A 24,022-nucleotide genomic window follows, 5' to 3' on the forward strand; every position below is an offset into this window, starting at 1 on the left:
TGTTAACCAAGCCCTTCAACAATAGGGTGGTTTTTAGCTACTTAAAAACAAATCATATGTTGCACCTTTGTGCAAATATTCTTCAACTGTCGAGGTTTGTACCAATAGAGGAAGAACACTACAGTATTTCTAATCCCCCGCCATAAAAAAATTAAAATGATTCTGGCTCATGACTTAGCAGCTGAAACATCTGAGTGAATTCTGCAGATGAAAAGCTAATGTCAGTATGTCAAATGGCTTAAAGCTGACTTCCTAAGTCATTCCCACATAATCAGCATTTGCTAAGAAGAGGAGTTTGTGACTACGACATCAACATTTGTCACTGGTCTTTATTCTCAGACCTTTGTCCCATTCCTGCTTTCGCCTTCTACTGTACTGTTTGCATTGCAATTTTAAAGTACCGCTAAGCAATCCTACAGCTAATCAAAGCATAACTGTTCACTTACAATTTTAAAAGATGCTCTGATGTTCAGATAGGCAATTACATTCATGAATGACAAGCTAGGAGTAAGTGAGCAACATTGAAACAATCAAACAATTTCATGGTTACTGCAAGCAAAATCAAACAAACAAACAAACCATCACTTACCATTTGGTAGATCTCTCCTTTTCTCTGTTAAAAAGGGAAAAAGACACTTTATACTATTTATGCACAAAATAGAAGATTAGAACATTTTTCTTACCCTCCTGAGACTTATTATCTGTGAATTGTTTGCCTATTATTATTTCAAACTCTACTTTAGAGTTTATTGTCCGGAGAAAAAAAAGCTAAGTAAACTTCCATTCATTTTAATAAACGGTTCATATTTCCCTCAAATGGCCTGGGGATGACCTTGAATCTTTTAAATACTCTCTCAGCAGGGCTGCCATTGCTCCAGCTTGAAAAGAGGCTTAGAAAGTCCGATTCTCTATTTAAATCGCAATTAAAAATGCTATTTCATACACATGTCAAGTCTTCAATCTTTTTTCAAAATCTCAGTGACCTAAGAGAGATTGCTTATCCTCCAATACCATCCTGTCTGATGTTAGATATGCTCTCTTAGTATTTCAAGTGGACAAAATTAAAACCTGATCTTACATAATTATGACCAAGTATATAAAATGTCACTGAACTGGCACTGGCAAAAAAATTATACCTGAAAAGTATACCTACAATTACCTAATCATCTAACTTAACATCTCAGCATTTTTAGACTTGCTGAAGCTTACACATCGCTGTGTTAGGAAGCAAGAGTAAAATCTGTAAGGTTCTGTGATTAATAGTAAAGTGTTTTAAAATACAATTGATGCATTAAAAAAACAAACAAACTGAGATTTTGAAAAAAGCAAGCTGACCCAAAAGCAATGATACTAACACAGTAATGCATGTGTTGTGCAGCTTGGAGAAGTCACGTTTCAATTTAAGACTGGTATCATTACAGTACAGAAATGCATTTATTGAATGTGTAGCAAATAGGTACAAGTAGTAACTAATAGCCAATAATGATTCTCAGTTGTTAAAAATACCTCCATAACTGAAATATGGAGATCAGTGATTTCTGCCCCCCAACATTAGATCCATAGGGTTGGAGGATCCTCCAGAGTAGATTACTTTTTTTTTTTAACTGAAAATTGCTGGATACAACCCACCGCAATCTGTTTTCCTCTAACAAAAATGGTAAGATAAGCTTCCACAGGATATAGTGCATGTGCATTTTTTTAAAAAATAAAAGGCATTAAACCTGAAAACCTAATTTGAATAAACTAAATTTTAAGAAAGAGGCTTCATTTAAAAATAAAAACCTTGTTTAAATTGAGCACTGCAAGCACAGCAATCCTTCCACAAATTTTTAACTACAGAAAAGAGAAGCATCAGTTGTGCATCAAACTAGAAGTCATAGCTCACAACCGTTTGGTTTTCATTTCAGTTTGGCAACTATGCATTCCAGCCGTAAGTTCGAATCCCTCACTTTCAGAAGATGATGTGCTAACATTGTTTTATACTTCTTGAAACATTTATGTCCCTTGTTCAGTTATTTCCAACCAATTCTACAAACCCAACTTGTAAATCTGTTTGTGTGTGCTTTTAAAGTTGATGCATTTATTCATATTGTTATTGTCTTGTTTTTATTTCTTGCTGCCTCGATGGTTTTCATGCTTAAAGCTGGGGTATAGTACTTAATTAAGACAGATGAAAGGCTGTCCTTCCTCATTTACATTTAATAGGGTATTCTGGAGGTAAAAGGTTTGCGCTATTTAGAACTCTGCACAAAAGCTCCTTAAATCCCCCAAGCACAACAGCAATGTGAAAGGGGAGAAATAGCAATGCAAGTTTCTGTTTTATTCTTGTTTCAGAACCCTTTCGCTCAAAAATCTACTGGGCCCAATTAAAGTGAAAAGTTGCATACAGGTCCTATACGTTCCCATCATAGAGGGATGTAAGCAAGCAGTGAAGAAGGAGCTATTTTTGGACCTAGTTACTGAAACAGGCTATTTCTGGGCTATAACCACCTCACATGATGGAATACTCTTTCAACATAAAAAAAACTTCTGGCACTTAAAAACAACAACAACCCAGCATATTTAGAAGGTTGGTCTAGTCCAGGGGTTAGCAAACTTTTTCAGCAGGGGGCCGGTCCAATGTCCTTCAGACCTTGTGGGGGGCCGGACTAAAAAATAAAAAATTGAACAAATTCCTATGCCCCACAAATAACCTAGAGATGCATTTTAAATAAAAGCACACATTCTACTCATGTAAAAACATGATTCCTGGACCGTCTGTGGGCCGGACTTAGAAGGCAATTGGGCTGCATCCAGCCCCCGGGCCTTAGTTTGTCTACCCATGGTCTAGTCCATTGGGGCAGTGGTGTACAAACTTTTTTCAAAGAGGGCCAGATATGATGAAGTGTTGAGCTTTTTTTAGGATTGGAATTTTTGAACTTTTTGTGGGGTTCAAGTTGTTGTTGAGGCTTTTTTAGGATTTTACCCCAGGAAATAAAACTGCCACAGGGGCCGGATTAGACCGTCCAGCGGGCCGGATTAGGCCCCCAAAACAGACTTTGGACATGCCTGCATTAGGGAGTCTGGAGGGTTTTTTTCCCCCACACAGAAGCATCCACCATGGCAGTCCCCACCTGCAATCTGAAGTAGTTACAGCCCAGGTGCAGGCATTACCTCCTTATCTGCTTTCTGTGAGATGTAAACCGTAGTGCAATACAGCAGCTTGGAAAAGACACAGGATGCAGTGTCCTATTTCTCAAGGCTCCCAGAATGTCTGCCTGTCAACAAACTTTCAGGGTTATAGAACCAGCTGCTTTGTACATTCCACTGCAAATAAAATGATACATTCTTGTCTGCCTTGTGAGATTGTCACTGTGACTCCTCAATTTATTATAGAACAAAAATTACATCCAGTGGTATAGGACAGTCTTAGGACTCCATCTGGTGGCTTAACAGAGAAACCATTTCTGACCAGCAGGGGGGAAACCCTGTAATCAAAGGGAAGTCTAACTCCAGGAGGATTGCCCTTGCACACACAAAAATCAGATTATAAACCAATGCACTGATTTTAAAAGAAACATGTGAGTCAAATATTCAAGACACAGAATAAAAAGTGAAGAGCTCCCTGCATCAGTATTCACCAAACAAAAAGCCGCTAATATATTTTTTTCTGATTCTATGAACCAAGTTTAAGCAGGAAAGGATTAACATGGAAAGATTCTGCACATGCACCAAAGCAGTTTGCTTTGGCTACCTGGTCTGCTGAGCACTCTCCATGCATGCGCAGAACCCTGCTTTACATTCTAAGCCAGAGAGCAAAACCTGGGGACTTTGGTGGGAAATGGCAGCCCAATATTATGAACTGGAGAAATTCAGGTAATTGCAAGCTCCAGCAATATCTTGACTATAACATAGATAAAAATTACATGTAAACTGGAAGCTCAGAGAGCCAGCAGGAATTCCAGCTGTTGAGTGGCAATTTTAACCACCTGCCAACATCACAAAAATCGCTGCGGACCATATCTGCGACCCTGCCTATCTGCCCATTGGATACACTGTGGGGAAGTTGCCTGTGTTTCTAAATATATAATGTGCAAAATGTCACTGAGATACTGTTTTATTCAGCCGACAGCAATAAGCACTTCATTGAATTAACTATGCAACTGGGACTTACAATGAAGTGCTGCGGTGCTTTCTCACCTTTAACAGGAATGCTTTTGCAGTTGAGGATTTTATGACCTGGTCACTTGACGTTCCCTCCCAACCGCCGTTTTCTTTCATAACTAACACTTAACATCATGCAGCTGCTGAGCCTGTGTGCTGCTCATTGGGCTGTTGTTGTTTTTTTAAAGGGGAGTTTTCCCCAAGTTTTCCTCTCCCTTAGAATATTTGCAATTCAGCAATCCTTGGGATTCCCCCAACCATGGTGATACTCCCCCTCTTGTTTCTCAGTTGCCCCATTTTGGCTCCATTTCCATTGGCACTCACCACTCAAGTTCACTATGAGAAGAAGAAATAGTATTGGGGATTTCAGTATTGTTTTTCAAATTTGGGTCCCCAGCTGTTGATAGCCTACAACTCCCATCATCCCTAGCTAGCAGGACCAGTGGCCAAGGATGATGGGAGCTGAAGTCCAACAACAGCTAGGGAACCAAATTTGAGAAGCACTGCTGTATTGTAAAAGACTAGGCACTGCTGAATCTTATTGTGTAACAGGAACCTGTGATCCTCCGGTTAATGGTCTACAACTCTGACCACTGACGTTGGTTGGGACTGATGGGAGCTGGAAACCAACAACCACGGGCTCCCAAATTCTATTTTATGAAGTCCTGCTAACATTAGCTGTAGACTGTACAAAGGTCCAGTTTGTACATATTTATTGGTAACAACTATGTGTGCATGCCCCCCCTTCAATTTCTAACTTATTTCTTGAATCCAGAGAAGCTGGAAATTAAGGAGGTTAGTTTCTGCCTTAAGAACGTTTTCTTCTAAGTTCCACACAAAGCAAAAATGTGTTGAAAAACTGTATATCTACCAGATTTTCGTTGCCGTCGTCCAATTAAGTCCGTCACTGTCTTCTGGAATTTTTTAGCTTCTTCTTCATTAGCAAAATTAAGACCCACCTGACATGCCTGAAAAACAATTATTTTCTTATGAAAATAACTTTTCTAAAATACTATATTAAGACATGCAGGTTTTTTTGCAATCTTAAATTAGTTTTAAAAAAAATCTTAGATTGCGAAATTAGGTACTGAGCAACTAACAAATGTAATAAATAATAATAAATACTAGATGTATCAAGAGGATTTCAGTTTTTCGCTGACAACTGCTACTGACTTCAATATGTATAAGGTGTGCCTCTCTGTTCCCCCTAATTTTACTCAGATGGTTTTAAGATGAAGGAAAACAAATCCGTAAAAATTATGAATTTATTTGACATTAACTTCTTAATACAAATTATCAGGAAAGCTGCACAGTTCTTATATTACTTGATTTAGAGAATAAAAGAGAGACTGTGCAGGTGTAAATATACCTGGCAGCACAAACTGAAAGGAATATTTTATTCGTTTTAACCTGATCATAGAGATAACTATGCAAAATACAGCAAAATACTTACGTCTCCAGCAAAGGTATGAAAATATGGTCTAGGACTATTATATACAAAATTATTATACAATTCTTGTTCCCACAACTGTTTTCCATCCTAAAAAAATGGAAGGGGGAAAAAAGACACTGTGAGAAAAGTGACTGCAGACACATAACATATTTTTCCGTGTATAAGACTAGGTTTCCCCCCTAAAAAAATAAGGTCAACAATTAGGGGGCACCTTATACACGGATGCATCTCCCCCCATTTTCTTAAATCTGAGTCCCCCCAAATAGGGGGTGTCTTATACATGGGGGGCATCTGCATGCTGGCAAACTTTCGGCTTCCTCTCAGTTGACTACATCCAAGATATTCTTAGGAGAGGACTCCATATCATCTTCTTGAAAAGGAAAGTGCCAACACTATGCTGATGACAAAGCCATTAAGTTGCATTGCTTCTTGGCAACCTGCCCTTTGCCATCATTTATATACCATGGATTTAGATACATGCTTAAGTTGTTCTATACATTAAAACATTAATTTTCAGATTGAGCTTTTTTCAGCAGTTCTTGTTGCCAAAGTGTCAGGCTACAGCTCAACAGCTTGCTAACTGAGCTACGAGAACTTCTGCAGCAAGATCAGGAAGCAAAGCTCTGGCTTTCCAAATGGTTCTCCTCCCATGTACATTTATTTCTTTAGACCCACGTGTTCCTACTTTTTAAGTGTGACCAACAAGTGCCACAAAGCTGAAACATATCACACATTCATTTCTGTTTCTACAGTTTAACAATTCATTAATTCATAAATCAGAGGCATGCCATTCAACACATTCTGACAAATTAAGACAAGCACAAGCATATCAGAGATGGCAAAAGGAGGAGAACCTCACCTTAATATCATATATTCTGATAAAATAAGACCTTTGTGGATTGTCTTTTACAAGGCAAGCTACGCCGCAGCACTTCTTCGACCACATAGCATTGCGATCTGCTGCATAAATCTGAACAATTGCAGAAGACATTGTCTAAAAAAAGAAGAAAACTTTTGTTAAGACTTAAGAGCTCATCATCATGATGCGACCTTCATATGTACAAACATGTAATTGTTTATGAAGCTGTGTAGAGCTTCATAAAAAATGGTGCTTGTTCTGGTTAGCACTGCTGGAAATCTAACCAAACATCATCTATAAAAAAAAACACAATAAGGATGCTGCTTTTGCCTAAGTGATATTTTAAACAGATACAGTCCTGTCAATAGTAGAGTGCCAACCTTTGTTCAAAGGCACTATAAAATCCCACTTGGATTGCTACTACTGGGTGTCAAGGTTTCACAGAAACTTAGCACACACAGGATTTAATTCATTCAACGATGAATAGTCCAACACTGAACAAGAATATTCAACAAAAGAAATTCTTGTTTAGATAGCAAGTTATCAAGTTCCTCCATAGTCCTTAGGATGGTGAACCAAGCATTTTGTGGAAGAGTAAAAAAGAACTTGGGAACGATGGCTCAGACTCCATTATTCAGTAATGCATTTAAAACTGGCAGCTGCATTAGTTTTATAATCGTCACAGGCTCAAAGAAGGTGAAAAATAGCAAATGTGATAATACCTAGCTTCTCATTTGCTGGATATAGGGATGTAAGTAAGTTAGATAATACAGTACAGAAGTGACTTTTCTTATGAGCTTCTGGAACCCGTTTTCCCTCAACTTTTTCTTATATTGACCAATTGCATGTTGAACTACTTTTATTTGTACACCGTGCAAGGTACCAGGGAACTACTGAAAATAAAAGTTACAAAGTTCTGTAAAGAACAACGTAACAGCAATAAAAATTATTATCAGAATCCACCATGACAAAGAGCTACAAGCCCTTAAGTCAACAAATCTATCTTTGTGGTTGTTTTTAAAAATAAATATTCGTTATCAGGGGCACAAAAATATCTTCCACATTTGGAAGCCAACAAAGAACAAGGGGACACACCTGAGAGCAACAGTAAGGGGAAATCCTTTGCTAGCATCTTAATTGTTCTTTTCTTTCTTCCTTCTCTCTCCCCACAGAGCAGAGCTTTCCAAACTGTGTTGCGACAGGTTAGTGTGTCGGCTGCGGTGTGTCACGCAAGTGCTCCCTGTGCGCCTCCTGGGGCTAAAAAGGGGTTAGTTTAACCTCCGGTTTGCTAGTAAAACTGAATTACTGTGTCACGAATTGATGCATGCTTAAAAAGTGTGTCACCAACATAAAAAGTTTTGAAAGCTCTGGCTTACAGAGAGAGGTGTCAGGGCTCCATCCTACCTGGAGATTATAACCTCGGACTTGAGAGCACCCCCCCATCACCAAGTGGTTGCTTAGTTACGATTAGTAACTAAGGAAACCAAGCTGTGGAAGTGGATGGTGGCAGCAGGTCCCACAAACAGTAGTGATGAGGGGTGGAAAAAACCCCCTGCTCCCAGCACCAGGGACTAATTTCTCAGGTGCCGGGGACGATCAGATAACTGGACTTTTATAACCCTTCTACAAATATCAAACATTTACCTACACTGCAGTTTACAGACTTCATTGCAACTCTGGTTCTGCAAGACTGGATAGCATATGCTATTTGTACTCTCTCCTTTCAAGGTTCACTGAAGTCTAGACGCGACTGGCAGAATTTGAGATTTATTCAGAACAGGCTTTCCCCCTCAAGGGCTGGAGCAGCCAAGATGAATCTAAGGCAGCATTTAAGAACAGGTATCTTGCAAATTCTGACTACCTAATACGAAGTTGGTCATTGCTAACATTGCTTAAATGACAATATTTTCCTAATATTGAAAGATTCATGGTCCTTCGAATGATCTACTCTAAGAGATGGATTCTAATTCAGCACTTCAAAGCAGCCGGCATAATTTGTACGTCGCTTTTCTGCAAAATTGTGGCCAAAGCAATCCAAAGCACATCAACTGAACAAGCATAACGGTTAAAAATAAATAAATAGAGACAACAAGAAATAATTGCAATGCTATTAATACAAAAAAAATCACCAATACACACAATGTTGTATAAAACAATACAGATACACTAACCTAACAGCTTAAAATTAAACAGAAGAAAATAATATCTAATGCAGAGATAAAATTGGAGGTGGGGGGATTACCATTCTAAAAAAACATTGCACAGAAGCTCACATTAACCATCATACATTCATTGGAAAGTAGCCACACTTATCACTTGAGGAACCCTTAACTCCCACCCAAGGCTGCTACCGCTGCGAGGCAAATTCCTGACATAAGCAATGGAACAATACCTGCAATTCCACCCACAAGCATTCCTGGGAGTTGTTTCACAGAGGAACGCCCCTGAGATGCCTTTGGATAGGGCTCTAGGCAGAGACGGGTAGAGCTCACCCTGCCCAGGCCCATGTCACAGTGTCCGGCACTGGGGTGGACTTGCCCACAGGTGAGCCTCTGGGATGAGGCGAGCATTTGTGGGGCAGTGAATGAAGGGGATGGCTGTGGCCGCAGAAGAAGTGACCCCAAACATAAGGATGTAGAGGTGGCCCATCTGCCAATCCCCTTGCCATCATTCTTGTACTTTGGGTCAGAACCTAGTTAACTTGAACAAGATAGTTCTTGAATCCTTTTGACCGTTGTTTTAATAGAAAAGCAATTGCAACCTGGTAAACTAGCAAAATGTATTGATTTAAATCTAAACAAGAGCAAACGAAAGCTCTCTTCATGTAACAGGGTTATTCCATCTCCTCCTCGCTGCTGCAGCACTTCATGAAAAGCCACTTTCTGTGGATCAGGAAGCCAGAATTGTGAAAGCTGTGTTGCTAGGGGCTATAACTAGAGGAAAACATGCAGGAAACAGGGCACTCCTACCCTTGCATCAGCGAGGTGCTGTGTTGGGTTGGAAATATTTCAGTGCCTTCAAGAAAAAGTCAAGCCATAAAATACTGTATTTTGACAAAAGTTTTGACAAAAACTACCTGATGCTATTTATACTGTATTAGAAAGACCTAACTGAATTTGAAAGGCACAAGTCTGAAAATATGCTAACTCCACAGTGTCTACCAATTTGGACCACCGAAACATGGTGTCTTCCATATGTTGTTGCCCATACCTGCATGGGGCTGGTGACAGTTCCAGTTCCAGTATTTGGAGGCATTGGCAACCTCTGTTTTAAGCTTACCCTGCATTTGATAGAATCAAATAATCAATATTCTGCTCTTTGCTATATCGTTTAGGTGTTGTATAATAAAAAGCTAACGGTTCAATAAAGACAGCAAAAACAAGCACTGACTCAGGACACTTGTTTCTAGTACTTTTAAAAAGTTTATATGTATATATGTGTATGTTGCATATCATTACATTAGATTTGATCATGGACTGGAAATATTCAGCAGTGACTGTTAAACAAAAGTCTTTTATGAATGTAATATAATTTCTCTTCCCAATCAAATGCCTTTTCCACCTAAAGAATTAAAGACTAAGCAAATTAACACCTTTATGAAGATATACAAGTCTTAGTATGGCTAATTTTATATAAAATCCCAACTTTCCTCAAAGTGGTTTATGAAGTTTATAGTGATTCAAAAATAAATTGATTATATATTTTTTATAGTGGAAGAACGGTCTTGTGACTGATCTTCACTTGGGGTTGCAACTGCCACTAGTTTGACAGGGCTTCGGGGTACAGCATTTCCTAGCAATTAAAAATAGCACCCTACATTTCCTAACAGTTAAAAATATTAGTCATTATTTGACCAATTTTATCTAGGTCTTAGAGAGACCTGTTCAACAGAACAGGTATTAAAGAAATACAAAACCATATGGACAGCTGGCATTGCACATTATCTACATGTATACAGGCCCATCTACATTTCCAGTTAGAGGATTTTAGCTAGCACAGCTGGAGAAGACTTTTGTCATAAAACCTCGTTGTGGGCAAAACAAAAATGTGACCCTACTGAATTTTAAAATGAATGAGAATACACCATTATTTGAAGAACTTCTCTAGATTCCCCCCTACCCCCGTGCTGGATCTTGGATGCAATGTCCAAGTGGGGAGGAAGGAATGGCAACTCTGATAGTTTTTCACCTCCCCGCACCCCTCAGGAAGAGGTTGTGGCTGAGGTTACAGAAACCAGCAAGCCAATTCCTGCAGACCACAACCCTCTTCCTCTTAAAGCCCAAGGAAGTTTCTTGTAGATAAAGCAGAAGTAATCACTCAAAGCGACAAAGTCACACAGACTACGAGTACAGGCTACTGCCAAGCTGCAAAGAAAAAGGAAGTTAATTTGTGGTATTTCACCCAAAGCCACAATACTACAGGATGATTCCGGCCTTTGCAATTCTAACCACAGAACAGGCATTGCAGATCCCCAGTTTCTGCAGTAATACATCTTTCTGACCTTGAAAACACCAGCAAGCAATTTCAAATTGATTTGGCTCAATGAGTGGACCAAAGCTTTGATTAAGAATATTTTGAGACTCTCCCAAATTAATATTTTTCATGAGCTATGCTCTTAGGTTTTCAGAAATCTTTAAAATGCACTCCCTATTCCTTACATACTGAAACACAATCATACCCCAGCATGTAGACGAACCTCAAGTTGAGGGGCCAAATCCCGTTCACCAGGCCTCTCTATCTGCCCCTTGGGCCTCTTTTTCAGGTCATGCCTCTCAACAGCCCTGCTCCACATTATCTACCCTCAAGCGCTTTTGCATGAATGGAAGAGGTTCCTGAACTGTGATAATGCTTCTTGCTTGCCTGGATAGGAGAATGGAGAGATGTGTGTAAGTATATGGGGGGCGGGGGAAGGACCACTACTTTTGCATGGCTGAGACACAGCCCACAGTACAAGTTTAAGGGCCACATCTATAGTTCCACACACTTTTATCTCTGTCCCCATCTACCTCTGGCATTCAGCCCATGGAGGATTGCCTACTGTATTGATTGGTAAAAGCAAAAAGGGATTGCGAAAAGCTCCCAAAGGATCTCTCCAAAATGGATAAATGGGGAAAAGTGGTTCAATGTAAGCATGCGTTAAGTGGTGCAACCCGAGGCAAACATAAATTCTAACACACACATACACTGATGGGCTCTCAGGCGGTGCTGACTTGACAGAAAGGATCTTGGGGTTGTGGCAGATAATGCAATCCAAATGCAGACTCAATATGTGGCGGTTGCGGAAAGCATTGTAATTTCTTTAATCAAATCATGCCACACCATATTCAAAATACTGCATGGTTCTAGTCGCTACATCTATCGGCAGTGACAAACACAGCCCCCACCGTCAGTGTTGAGTTGTGGATAGTTCTAAAACTCAATGCAACTAGGGGGAAGAGTCACACCCACCTCTATGCTGGAGCTGGTTATTTGGGCAGTGGGTGACAGTAGGTGTTTCAATGTGTGTGTTTGCTGTCCACTGCCCCCAAAAGCCCAATCTCTATCCAGCTCCAGAGTGAATGGATGGAACCAGGCCGTGGCAGTCAAGGTACTCAGAGAACTTTGTTGCCCCCGAGAGTCCTTGCTACCCTTCCCCCAGCAACAAGTTTAAAGCTAGAGAAGGTGCGCACAAGCAGGGTTCTGCTGTATATCTGAGGCCCTACAAGGACAGGACAACTACGTATTGTTACTCACTTCCACGTAGAAATGCCTAGGTCTGTAATGAAGGAGAGGGGCAAGGTCATGGAATCCAGAAACTTTGTCTTCGCTATTAAGAATACGCAAAACTTGTGGATCCCTGCTGGTAAGTGAATTTAGAACTGCTGGAATTCTACAAGATCCCCTCCTCCTCACAGATTGCTCATGATTTACATCAAGCTGCACATGGCTACTACGAATGCTGTACAGCAGAACACACACAAGGGCAATAGATTTAACCAAAAAAAAAAAAAAAAAACAAAAGAAGAAAAGGTGGGATAGACCTTGAGATACGTCATCTTTGCTTACAGAAAAATCCACTTTATCGTGATGCAATAAAGTTACTCTAAATAACTGTAACCAGTTATTTTTAAGTTTGCAATTTTAGGCAAATCAATGTAGCAAACTATATACAAGACAGTGACTAGTTTATTATTTTAAGAACTCGAAGAAAAACGTAGCAGCAAAACTTTGTAAAAGTAAAAACAAGCAGTACTATAAACAACATGTCCATTCTATGTCTGGTTTATTACAAGTCTTATTCCCGGCCTTGCTTTCAAGTGCAAACAGAGACCAGGGTTACCACTTACATAAAGGCACTCAGCTTTGCAGAATTGCCAGGCCATGATCAAACTGGTACACAATCAGGACCACAGACACAGGACAGAGGAGTCCTTGACCCTTTGCAGTTATTCCAGAACCCTATACCCAACTTCCAGTATTCATCTTTAAAGCTTTTAACTTTCTCACCTGGCAGGATTGTAGGCAACTGCTGGGGGCAGGGGGAGGAAGGGAGAGAAATAGCTTGTGGCTTCCAGTTGGGACAAACACAATTGTTTAACTGATCAACAGACATAGTCAAAACAAAATAAAAAAATTCCTTCCAGTAGCACTGCAAGGAATTTTTTTATTTTTTATTTTGTTTTGACTATGGCAGACCTACACGGCTACCTACCTGTAACTGATCAACAGACAGGTATGCCAAACCTAGCACAGTTACCTTTACTTCTTTTCTAAATAAATCATGTTTTACATGGGTATTTCTTTTTTTAAAAAAAGTTGCATTATTAGCCCAATTAAGTTTTGAAGCGGCTTTGCATACAATCCTGTGCTGTCCATACTCAAGACAATGCTGTTCTGCAGGCCAATCCTTCAGGGTGCTAGTGGAAGCTATACCCCAGCTTTGCTGTTCACAAGTGCCCTTTGTCAGGAAGCCTCATACAAAATATGCAGAGGACTAAAACCAATTGCAAACAATTTCAAAATGCAATCCTATCATGGGCCAAAGTAATACACTGCAAAATAAAGTCCCCCCCCCCAGGCCTTCTGGTATCTTAGTCCTTACCAAAGATCTCTGTAAGCTGGCCTGGAAGCCTTTTCAGCTGAAGAGCAGGGTAAAAACGTTTCAAATTATAACTCTTTTTTAACAAATGAAGATCGGCAATAAAAGCAGTTGCATGCCCTCGCTCTAGGCTTCTGAAGAACGAGACAACCTGTTCAATCTTTTAGCAGCACAAAATCATCTCATCCCTGCCTCACTCCTTTATTCACAGTATGGAAGGGGAAGGAGGCGGCAAATGGCAAGCATGCCGAAAGCAGTGCAAACCCACACGCCAGAGAACACTGAAAGGGAGTACATAATAGACGCCCCTTGCTAAGCTACAACCACCATGAATTTATACATAAAGCCAGAACATAAAGGTATTTTAAAAATCCTACCGGAATGGCTTATTTAACACCAAGGCCACATGATGTTCGTGCTCAGTTTTCTGAAAGTACTGCCCTTAATTCCACAAGGGTGCTCTTATAAAAGTCTAGATGAAACAGAACAGTTGTTGCTACTTTCGCACACACTGAATAAAATGCATGAATCCCACATGAACCCTGCTTCAAGCACCTTCCTCTCACAGAAAATGGGGATTCCACATACGCACTTGTATAGCTAGCTCAACTGTTACTGCTAAATCGCAGGCAGAAAATTGAGATGGGTATTTGGCAAGAACTCACACTACCTTTCCTGGTGCTCAGGTCTGTGTGCTGCTACTGTTTAAAAAATCCCATGGCTGAAGACAAAGCAAATCCCACTTTTTCCTTCCCCAATGAGTCCAATACAAACTGGGAAAGAATGGCAAAAATTTAACTGCAGCCTCCTCGTCTAAGAATGAGCAATGCCTACTACTTCTGTATTATTTGAAAGTGTGTCTTAAACACCAACTTTCCATAGTAAAATCCAGCCAACAGAACAGTAACAGCAGAATCCTGATATCGTTGATTGTATTATATTTCCGCAGCATAGCTGGATGCCAGAAGTAAGGGGGAGGACGAGGAACAGAGTGGAAGTGTGAAGAGTTAAGCATCTGGAAAAGGAACAAGTACAGATGCAAAAGAATTACAAAACAGTGTTGCAAGTCATGAATCCTGGCTACCACTGGAAACTAGGGCTCATTAAGGCGACTCACAGGAGGCCACAGATAGATCTGTCAATATTAGACAAATGAAGGTATTATATAGTATGACACTGTTTCTCTGAAGATCATTTAGATAGACTAGCATATTGCATGCATATTCTGCAGACATGTATTTCACTCAACCTGCAGTGCAAGCTAATCAATATTGTTTTTTCTAAAGCCTTCTGATATCTTTCAGTTACGAAACAAAAATGGCATACGTTATAGCAATGTACTGGGCTAGCAATAAATGAAATTTTTAAAAAGAAAAGAATGGAATGTGAGTCACCTAGGATACTAGCTTTTACTTTCATAAAACACAAAACAATCATACAATAGATTGCATAGTTGTAAATATATCTGCAGCATGCTTTCGTGTGAGCAGCAGCATGGGAGGAGCCCCAAGTTAACAAAAATGAAACCAAAATTGGAATAGTGACATCTGACTGAAGCTGGTGCAGGACCTGATGGTGAAAGGTGTTCAGAGATTGCAGTATTGAGCTTGAGAATCAACTTGCCTTTCTGCAGTAACAGGTTAATGCCTTTCTTCTCCATATATATTTCTTACATAAGCAGAAGACGGAGTGGCAATTTCTGTGTGATATTCCTCATTCGGAACATAGGATGCTGCCAGACTATTTGTCCATCTAGACCAGCTGTGGGCAGTCTACTGCTCTCTACATGGAAACTACAGCGCCCATCCCTGGCCATTGGCCTAGATTGCTGGGGCTGATGGGAGGGCCAAAGGTTTCCCACAACCGATCTAAACTAGACTAATACTGCCTACTATGAAGAGCAGCAGCTCCAGGGATTCACAAAAAGGCTTTTCCATTCCTTCTCCCTGATCCTTTTAACCAGAGGTCCAGCCTGGGACTTCCCTGCACACCAAGCATGTACACTTAGTGTTACATATGCATTACAGTTCTAACCGTTTGCACTTCGAAAGGTGAAGAGAAAATTCACTCTATCTTTTTCAGAATTGTAAGATTCTCATCAACATATAAGTAATAATTTTATTATTTATACCCCACCCATCTGGCTGAGTTTCCCCAGCCACTCTGGGAAAGTCTGCAAATAAATCAGTTTCAAAGAGAATTTTAGCAACCTCATCAATAGGATGTCCCAAATACCGTGTCCCCCATATGCTTAGAATTTGAAATATGTTTTCAGCCCCGAAGAACTGGCACCTAGTATTTTATTTATTTTCTCCTAATCTGACACACATTCAAGCTCCTGTAATAAATATAAGGGTATACCACCTAATTTTCACAGCAAACTGCTAAAGTTGCTCTAAAATTGCTCATACATTTGTGGCGTGTCTTTAGGTAGCCTAAATATTTATTCGCTACAGTTAGCAACACATTTTATTTAGGTTTCCTGTAGTGTTGACACCTAACTGACTAAGATTTCCATCATTTATAAACTATATGAATAACATGGTGTTTTTTTTAAATAAAAGCATGTTTTTATTTTCTTTTGGAGCTTTTTGACATCTCATGCACATTCTCAGAAGAGGCATTTCTTTATGTGCAATTGAAGCTGCCTGAAACAAATTCAGTTCAGCAGTTAATCTAGCTTAGTACTGTCTAGTACTACCGGGACATGGGTGGCGCTGTGGTCTAAACCACAGAGCCTAGGGCTTGTCGAACAGAAGGTCGGCAGTTCGAATCCCCGCAACGGGGTGAGCTCCCGTTGCTCGGTCCCAGTTCCTGCCAACCTAGCAGTTTGAAAGCATGTCAAAGTGTAAGTAGATAAATAGGTACCGCTCTGGTGGGAAGGTAAATGGTGTTTCCGTGCGCTGCTCTAGTTTGCCAGAAGCGGCTTAGTCATGCTGGCCACATGACCCGGAAGTTGTCTCCGGACAAAGACTGGCTCCCTCAGCCAGTAAAGCGAGATGAGTGCCACAACCCCAGAGTCGTCCGCAAGTGGACTTAACGGTCAGGGGTCCCTTTACCTTTACTGTCTAGAAAGGCTGGCAGTGATTTTCAGGATTTCAGTCTTTCCCAGATCTACCTGGAGATGCCAGGAATGAATGTGAAACCCTTGGCACACAAAGCTTGTGCTCTTCTTCCTAAGGGAGAAGGAGCAGATCCTTTTAACATATGCCTACTACCTACACTATTTTCTTGTATTTTTTAAAAAACTAAATGGATAGGATACTTTAAGAAATATGACAGATTAAATCAGGCTACTTTTTAAAGGCGGTGCAATGGTTTTTAGCCAATTAAAAGCACAACCCTATCCTTAAGTAAGAAGTAAGCTCCACTGGATTCAAGTTTACTCCATGGTAAAGATTTATAGGACTGCCGTCTAAGTTTACTAAACTTTGCAGCCCTTGCAGGTATCCTTTTACCACTAGAATCTAATGAAACAATTACTGCATGCTTTTACCAAAAGTTCCAAATTTTATAACTTTGAAAGTCAGAAACTCTTAGCCATTGTTTCAGCTGCCTAGTCCTCAACCTAATGTAGTGACCGTGCAAAAAGAAGAAAAAAAGAGGGTTGCTAATGGCACTATTAACATTGAGGGTGGGGCACACTATCCTGCATTGCACCAACTGGCAAGGGAGTTGGCATTAAGCCACTCAGCCCAGTTAAGGTAAATAATACTTCAACGTACCCTAGAGGAATTTACACCCTCCCTGGCAAGCCTCAGCATCCCCAGGGAACAGCATAATGCCACTGCCAGCATCCTTTCGACAGTACTGACACTCTCTTGCCATCACATTTTGCTTTTAGCATTATATTTTGCCTATGTGCAGAGGCCCTATATGTAATACCAGTGTGCAAGAGTCATTAGAGTCACTATGGCGGAGTGGACAATTAGGTAGGGCTCAGGGGAAGAGTAAGAAGAATTACAGTACTTCAGAAGAAGGGTGCCTAAAGTGACTGGCGTTGTGGTGAACCTGCAATGTTGAGACTCCAGCTCCCATCAACCCCAGCCAAGAACGGCCAATAGGAGGAGATGATGGGAACTGTGGTTCCCCCCCCCCCCTTGTAGTAGCATTTACTACTATTAGTCTTAATGGTCTCAATAAATAACTAATAACCTCAGACTCTGAATACTTTCTACTGCAAGGGAAATAATGGAAGAGTATGGTCAAAATCCACTGACATTTGAGATAGATCTATAATATAAGCCAGTTTTCACTGAGGCATAGCTGGAGGCAATGATCTGTAGTGTGCCTCTTCTACCCAAGTAATTCTAGAGCTAAAAAAATAAATAAATCAAGCTGTCCACAGATGCCAGTAAATTACTGCAATCTTTACTGGACCTTGTATCTCTCCCTAACATGTCTTACTTTTGTTGGTTTTCTACAATCCAGTGCTGGGTAATAACACAACATATTTGTTAATCCCTGTTCTAATGCCCTAACTTCTTGCTGTGATATACCTAGTTATTGTAATTTTTTATCTGTGCTGTTTCTCTCCTGGTAAGCTTACATTACAACTCAACTAAATCCGAACAAGTCTTTAGTGGCTTGCTCACAAGAAGATTTACTATTTACCGGTATATTTATGTTTTAGAAAGTAAAACAATGGCCCAGAAGAATAGATTAATTCAGACATTGACATGGGCCCAAACATTACATTACATGATGGTGATGTATTACTGCCCTTAATCGTAAGATCTCAGGGCAGTTCACAGAATAAAATACAAGCCAAAAACAGGATATTTCTTGGGATTTATTTTGTCTAAGAAATTGGAAAAAGAGCAAAAAGCTTCAGTGCAAGCTTTTGAACAGTATCAGTAACCATGTTGGATGCCCCATGACAATAAAAGCAAATGTCAGAATCCTTAAGCTTGCAAATACCTACAGGATACTAATAATTAGGACTAAAAAAAGAGAAAGAAATCTACCAATGATGTTCAGTCTTTTTAAAAGATCCCTCAATGAAGTGTATCTACATGGATGTATCTGCCATGTCAGCCTATTGTTTAAAGGGAAACAAAACAGAGTACATTCCGGTTTTGCCCGGCCCAGATCATACCACCTTGTTTCCTGAAAGTTCACGAAATCCTACAGGTGCAATCCAGGCAGACTGATTCAGGCCTGCTCTAACCTGCTGATCTTTTTCCACGAAGCGTTGCAACAGCTCTATTACTGACACACTCATACCACAGAGCATTACTGGGACTGCCCTTTTCAAAATATACCTGTCAAGAGAGAAGCATAGAGGAAGTGGGAGAGCAAGTAACCAGCAGGAACCAGCTAACAGCAGCAGAGCAGTATCATTGCAGTTCACACCTGTGCAAAACAAGCGAAGTGCTGTGACTATACACCTGTGAAAGACGTGTCCCTGGAGTCCCCTGCCAGATCTATTTCCTCCTGCAAGCACAGAACAGTGCCAAAGTGCAACCCAACTAAGGGGGCACCTGGAAGGGAACACAGAGAGGCGGGGCAGTGATAGCACTGACTATTTTTCCTGGTACAGTGTTGCTTGTGGCTATACTCACCTGCGCCCCACATCCCCCCCCCCCACTCACCGGACCAAAAAGAGGAAATGCTGCTTAACGCCTCGCCCGAATGGAAGGAAAGGAACACACCTCCACCCCACACACCTTGCTTATTTCCCACTACGACAGCCGAAAAAGGAAGCAAGCAGCTGTTATGTGGGAAAGGCCTGGCAAGCGGCGTTCCTGTTCTCCCAACCCCAGAAAGACCAGCAAGGCATATGTCGTCGTCCCCTGTCCCCCCCCAATCTCGCCCAAAGGAGGAAAGGGGCAGCCATCCCCATGGGAGTGGCTGGGGGGGCAGCAGCTGCCCCCCCATCAAGTAAACAAACAGAAACTCTTAGCTAAAAGTAGAAAATGTAGAAAGATTTGGACAGATTTTTCTGAGCACTTGGGGTCAAAAGAAAGTAATTTAATCGTTGAGACATTTCATTCCGAATCTGCTAGTCAAGAGGACGATGACAGGTGGGTGTCCGGCCCCCTCTAACATAAACCTTGGCTACTCGCCCTCCCCCCAAACATCAATCCTGACTACTTGTTCCAACATCAATCCTGACTACGTATCCCAACAAAATCCTGACTACCTGCCCCCTCCCATAAACTCTGGCTACCTGCTCTCCCCCAATAAGCCCCGGCTACCTGCACCCCCCTAGATCCTGACTACTTGTTCCAATATAAATCCTTGCTATCTGCCACCCCCAACATAAATCCTGGCTATCTGCCCCCCAACATAAAATTCTGGTTACTTGCCCCCAGTTAAAATGAATCCTGGCTATGGGGCCCACCCCCCATTATAAACCCTTTGCTCGCTACCCACCCAAATACAGCAGGGGGGGCCCTGGTCCCCCCAAATCGCAGGCATATTTCCCCCACCACAGCAAGGCCCTCAGAGGTCAACGGGACTGGCAGGCCAAGCGTCCTGGAGCCACAAGCCACCTATCCTCCCTGAAGCCGCGTTCACACGCACACGCATCCTGTACACATCCCCCACGCCCAGCCCCCCCCCCCGGGGGGTGTAAACAGGGGCCACTTCGGGTTTTTCCCCGCCGCCCCCCACCCCCGCCAACCGGCAGGCCAGGCCAGGCCCTTGTCCCCTCACTCACCACGCATTTCTTGCCCAGGAAGCCGAAGAGGCTCTCGTTCTCCTGAGGGGTGAGCAGCATGGAGCCCACATTGGTGATCCGCCGCGGCGGCGGAGGCTGCTGGTTGTTGCTCATCGCGGCGCTCCGAGGTGCCGGCCGGCCGCTTGCCTCGCCTTGCTCCGGGCTCTCGTGGCGGCGGCGGCGGCGGCCGCGTCCCCCCCGCTCTCGACGAGCAGCCGCTTCCGCCCCGCTGGCTACTGCGGCAGCGGCGGCGTCGGCGGCAGCATCGGGGCGGCGACCGGAGACGGCGCTTGAGGGGGCTGGGTGAGCTCTAGGCCGGAGCCCTTCCTCCTCCTCTTCCTCCTCGGCCTGTGGCTCCTTGGCTCCTTCCCCCCCTCAAACGCCCCGCTTCGCCCCGGCTCGGGCCGAGCGATCCAACATGGCAGCAGGGGGCGAGGCGGCGAGAGAGAGAGCGGGCGGCGTGAGGGGAAAGAACTCGGCCGCCGGGCCAGGGAAGAAGCGGCGGCGGCGGCGGCGGAGAGAGGCCCGTCCTTCCTCCTCGCCCTCCCTTTCCTGTTCCTTCTTCCCCGCCGGCCTGAGGAGAAGGAGGAGGGGACTGAGTGGCGGCGGCGGCGGCGGCTCTGCTGCTTCTTGCCGCTGTTCCGCGCGGCCCGGCTAGTGGCGCGGCCCGCGGCCTGCGCCGCTTAAATACCGGGCGGGCTGGTCGAGCCTGACTCTCGCCGGGGCTGTCATGGGGAAAGAGGCAGAGAGATGGAGAGGCGAGGCCGCCGCTCCTGGGTTGTTTGCCGGGGTGGGAGGAAGAGGATGAGTGGAAGTTCTTCTGCTGGATGGGGAGCAAACTGTGAATAATAATAATGATAACAGTAACAACATCATTGTAAATAAATGAATAAACCTCATCATCAACAACATTGTAAATAAATGAATAAATCTCACAACAAAAAATATTTTTAAAAATGAATAAATCTCATCATCAACAACATTGTAAATAAATGAATAAATCTCACAACAAAAAATATTTTTAAAAATGAATAAATCTCATCATCAACAACATTGTAAATAAATGAATAAATCTCACAACAACATTTTAAAAAATGAATAAATCTCATCATCGACAACATTGCAAATAAATGAATAAATCTCACAACAATATTACAAATAAATTCATAAATCTCACTGCATCAAAAGAAACCCACCCATAATTAATAATAGTAATAGTTCATTTATATGCCACCCATCTGACTGGGTTAACTCCAGCCACTCTGGACTGCTTCCAACAAATCATTTATTGAATTTATATACCGCCCTATACCAGCCCAATAAATGGTTTTATTATAAATCATATAGTAAAGCCACTCTGCACGGCTTCAAACGCATACAACATTGTATAGAAGCATAGCTGTCAAGTTTCGGATTTGAAAATAAGGGATCAGCACCCTCACCTGTCCCAGGGACAGCCTACGGTTCTCAGGGACAGTCCACGCCGTGGTAATCCCCCCAGGCTACAAATTAATTTACACCAGTTGCGCTCCGGGCAGGCCGGGACGTCCTCTTTTATACCTGCTAGGATTGACAAGTCATCTGACCCTCTTGTATACAAGTCATCTGACCCTCACCTGAATCCTCTCATATACCTGCTGGGATCGACAAGTCATCTGACCCTCACCTGAATCTCATAGCTCTCCTGTAGCTGCCTTTGGTCTGTTACCATTTAACTCTTGGGGGAAATAATTAGCATCACACATCATGTGCCCGGAAGTTGCCAAACCAATTAACCAACCAGAAGGATTACTGTTAATAGCACCAGCTTCCTATAACTTGATATTGCTGGATAGTTTTGATCAACTGCAAAAGCATTTTTAGTTTGCTTTCTGTTGCCACACTGGAACGTTTCTTTATTAGTGCCACTTTGTTTTGTATGATTCCTTGCAAATGAAGGAAAACAACTTTTCTGCTTGTATACGTGGATAATATAATTTTGGTTACTGAGGACAAACAAGATTGTACAAAAACAAGATTGGGTGCAGGCCATGCTGTAGTATAGTGCTTATGCGACTGTGAATAAAAGGTGGCTGGGCTCATTGTCTCAGGGTTTGGGGGGAAGAGGTGACAAAACTGATTTCCAATAAGTGCCCCCCTTTATTTCCATAACAAGTCCTTGAGTCTTTACTCTGAATGGTGACATCAGGGACCTAGAAGATGCAGGGCTTGTCAGTCCAACCCCTACACAGTCTCATCAGGGCTGACCTTAAGGCAATTGGAGGAATTGGGCCAACCTGGACCCTGCGGGCTGCTCCTAAGGGGGCCCCTGCAACAAGGCAATTTAGATGGATTTTATTTATATCTATAAGATTTTGCAGACTTTGGCTGTGAACTGGGGCCCTACAAAAAAAACAACAACAAGTTGCGCTCCACTGCTTCAAATTGGGCCCCACTGGGTAGCCCTGAGTCTAATAGTTGCTGGGCCTGAGTTGCCCTGCCCTTGCATGAAGTCTTGAATTTACAATTTTGGGAGAGGGGAGACTGCGGCACTGGAGAGCGGGCAGGCTGGCGAGGCCTCCTAGATTTAGAGGCCCGAGTTGTCCTGCCCTCAAATGAAGTCTTGGGGAGCAGGAGGGCTGGCGAGGCCCCCTAGATTTAGAGGCCCTAGGCTTCAGCCTACTTAGCCCAGTGTTTTTCAACCTTTTTTGGGCAAAGGCACACTTGTTTCATGAAAAAAATCACGAGGCACACCACCATTAGAAAATGTTAAAAAATTTAACTCTGTTATATATTGACTATATATAAAGTAATTCTCTTGAATAGGAATCAAATAAACACAAAGAAAGTATTTTATAATTACTTTATTATGAAATAGAAAGTAAACAGAAATATGAAAAATTATAAAATACTTTATTCAGTGCGCAACCTGGGTCTGTTTGGCTGGTTTTTTTTAAATCTTTCGAATTTTTCAATTTTTCCCACGGCACACCAGGCAACATCTCGCGGCACACTAGTGTGCCGCGGAACAGTGGTTGAAAAACACTGACTTAGCCTATACATAAATCTGGCACTGATTAAATCCGAGCCTGTAGTTTCAAGGAATGGCCAGTAGATGGCGATACAATAAAAAGGAAAGCAAATATTTATTCTTGATCTGCTATTTTTGGACAAATGGATGGATGGATTTCGCTCCTCTCTTTCTGCATGTGCCATTCCCAAAAGGTTCTCTCTTACGGGATAAGGGACCTCTACACCTGTAAAGCAGGCGGGGGGGTGGGGTGGACCATAATTTGCAACCGGCTTCTCACCTCTCTCCTCTTTGTCAGAACCATCCTAATCCCTTCGGCCCTGACTGGTTTGACAACACACACACTGTTCCCCCTTTTAGGCTTATTCTCAGATTGGGAAAACCCGATTTACAAGTGAGAATGTGTGAGATAGGGGTTGAGTGGGGAAGGTCATCATGAGGGCATTGCTAAATAAACAGAGACATAAGCAACCTTAAATTCCCATTAAACTCCAGTGTGGACAACCCCTGAGAGAAGAACATTGAGTTGCAACCACTCTGGGACAACAAAGTCCCTCAACACTCCTTTTAAGGCAGGCCTCTGGTCTTCTGCCTACTACGTAGACCAAACAATATGATGCTTAATGTCCTCCCAGTGCTATTTTTCTAGAGAAAGAGGTGCCAGAACTCACCAGGAACAAATCAGGGGGTGGGGAATGTCCCACTTTCCCCATTTTCATCGGAGAAACGTTGGAGGGAATGGAGTTATCAGATCCCTGAGCCATCTCAAAGCATCTCTGTATTTTTTAAAAACCTTTTATTGTGTTTTTATATAT

At 42.2% G+C, this 24,022-nt stretch overlaps 1 protein-coding gene across 2 annotated transcripts in view; it reads right to left on the reverse strand.

Moving 5' to 3' along the window:
- WASL (WASP like actin nucleation promoting factor) overlaps positions 1 to 20,366 on the reverse strand; it is a 31,573-nt gene extending 11,207 nt beyond the window's left edge. The window contains exons 1-5 of one of the 2 annotated variants that reach the window (XM_033163505.1): positions 20,198 to 20,366; positions 6,456 to 6,590; positions 5,597 to 5,683; positions 5,015 to 5,111; positions 590 to 613 (exon numbers count right to left, since the gene is read on the reverse strand). In XM_033163505.1, the coding sequence (XP_033019396.1) occupies positions 590 to 613; positions 5,015 to 5,111; positions 5,597 to 5,683; positions 6,456 to 6,590; positions 20,198 to 20,311 (457 nt within the window). In that variant the 5' untranslated portion in view covers positions 20,312 to 20,366. The remainder of the gene's footprint in view (positions 1 to 589; positions 614 to 5,014; positions 5,112 to 5,596; positions 5,684 to 6,455; positions 6,591 to 20,197) is intronic. The other variant, XM_033163506.1, reaches the window with a different exon arrangement.
- Between the last annotated feature and the right edge of the window lie 3,656 nt (positions 20,367 to 24,022).

This window comes from Lacerta agilis, chromosome 10 (genome assembly GCF_009819535.1).
Source record: "Lacerta agilis isolate rLacAgi1 chromosome 10, rLacAgi1.pri, whole genome shotgun sequence".
Taxonomy (NCBI): domain Eukaryota; kingdom Metazoa; phylum Chordata; class Lepidosauria; order Squamata; family Lacertidae; genus Lacerta; species Lacerta agilis.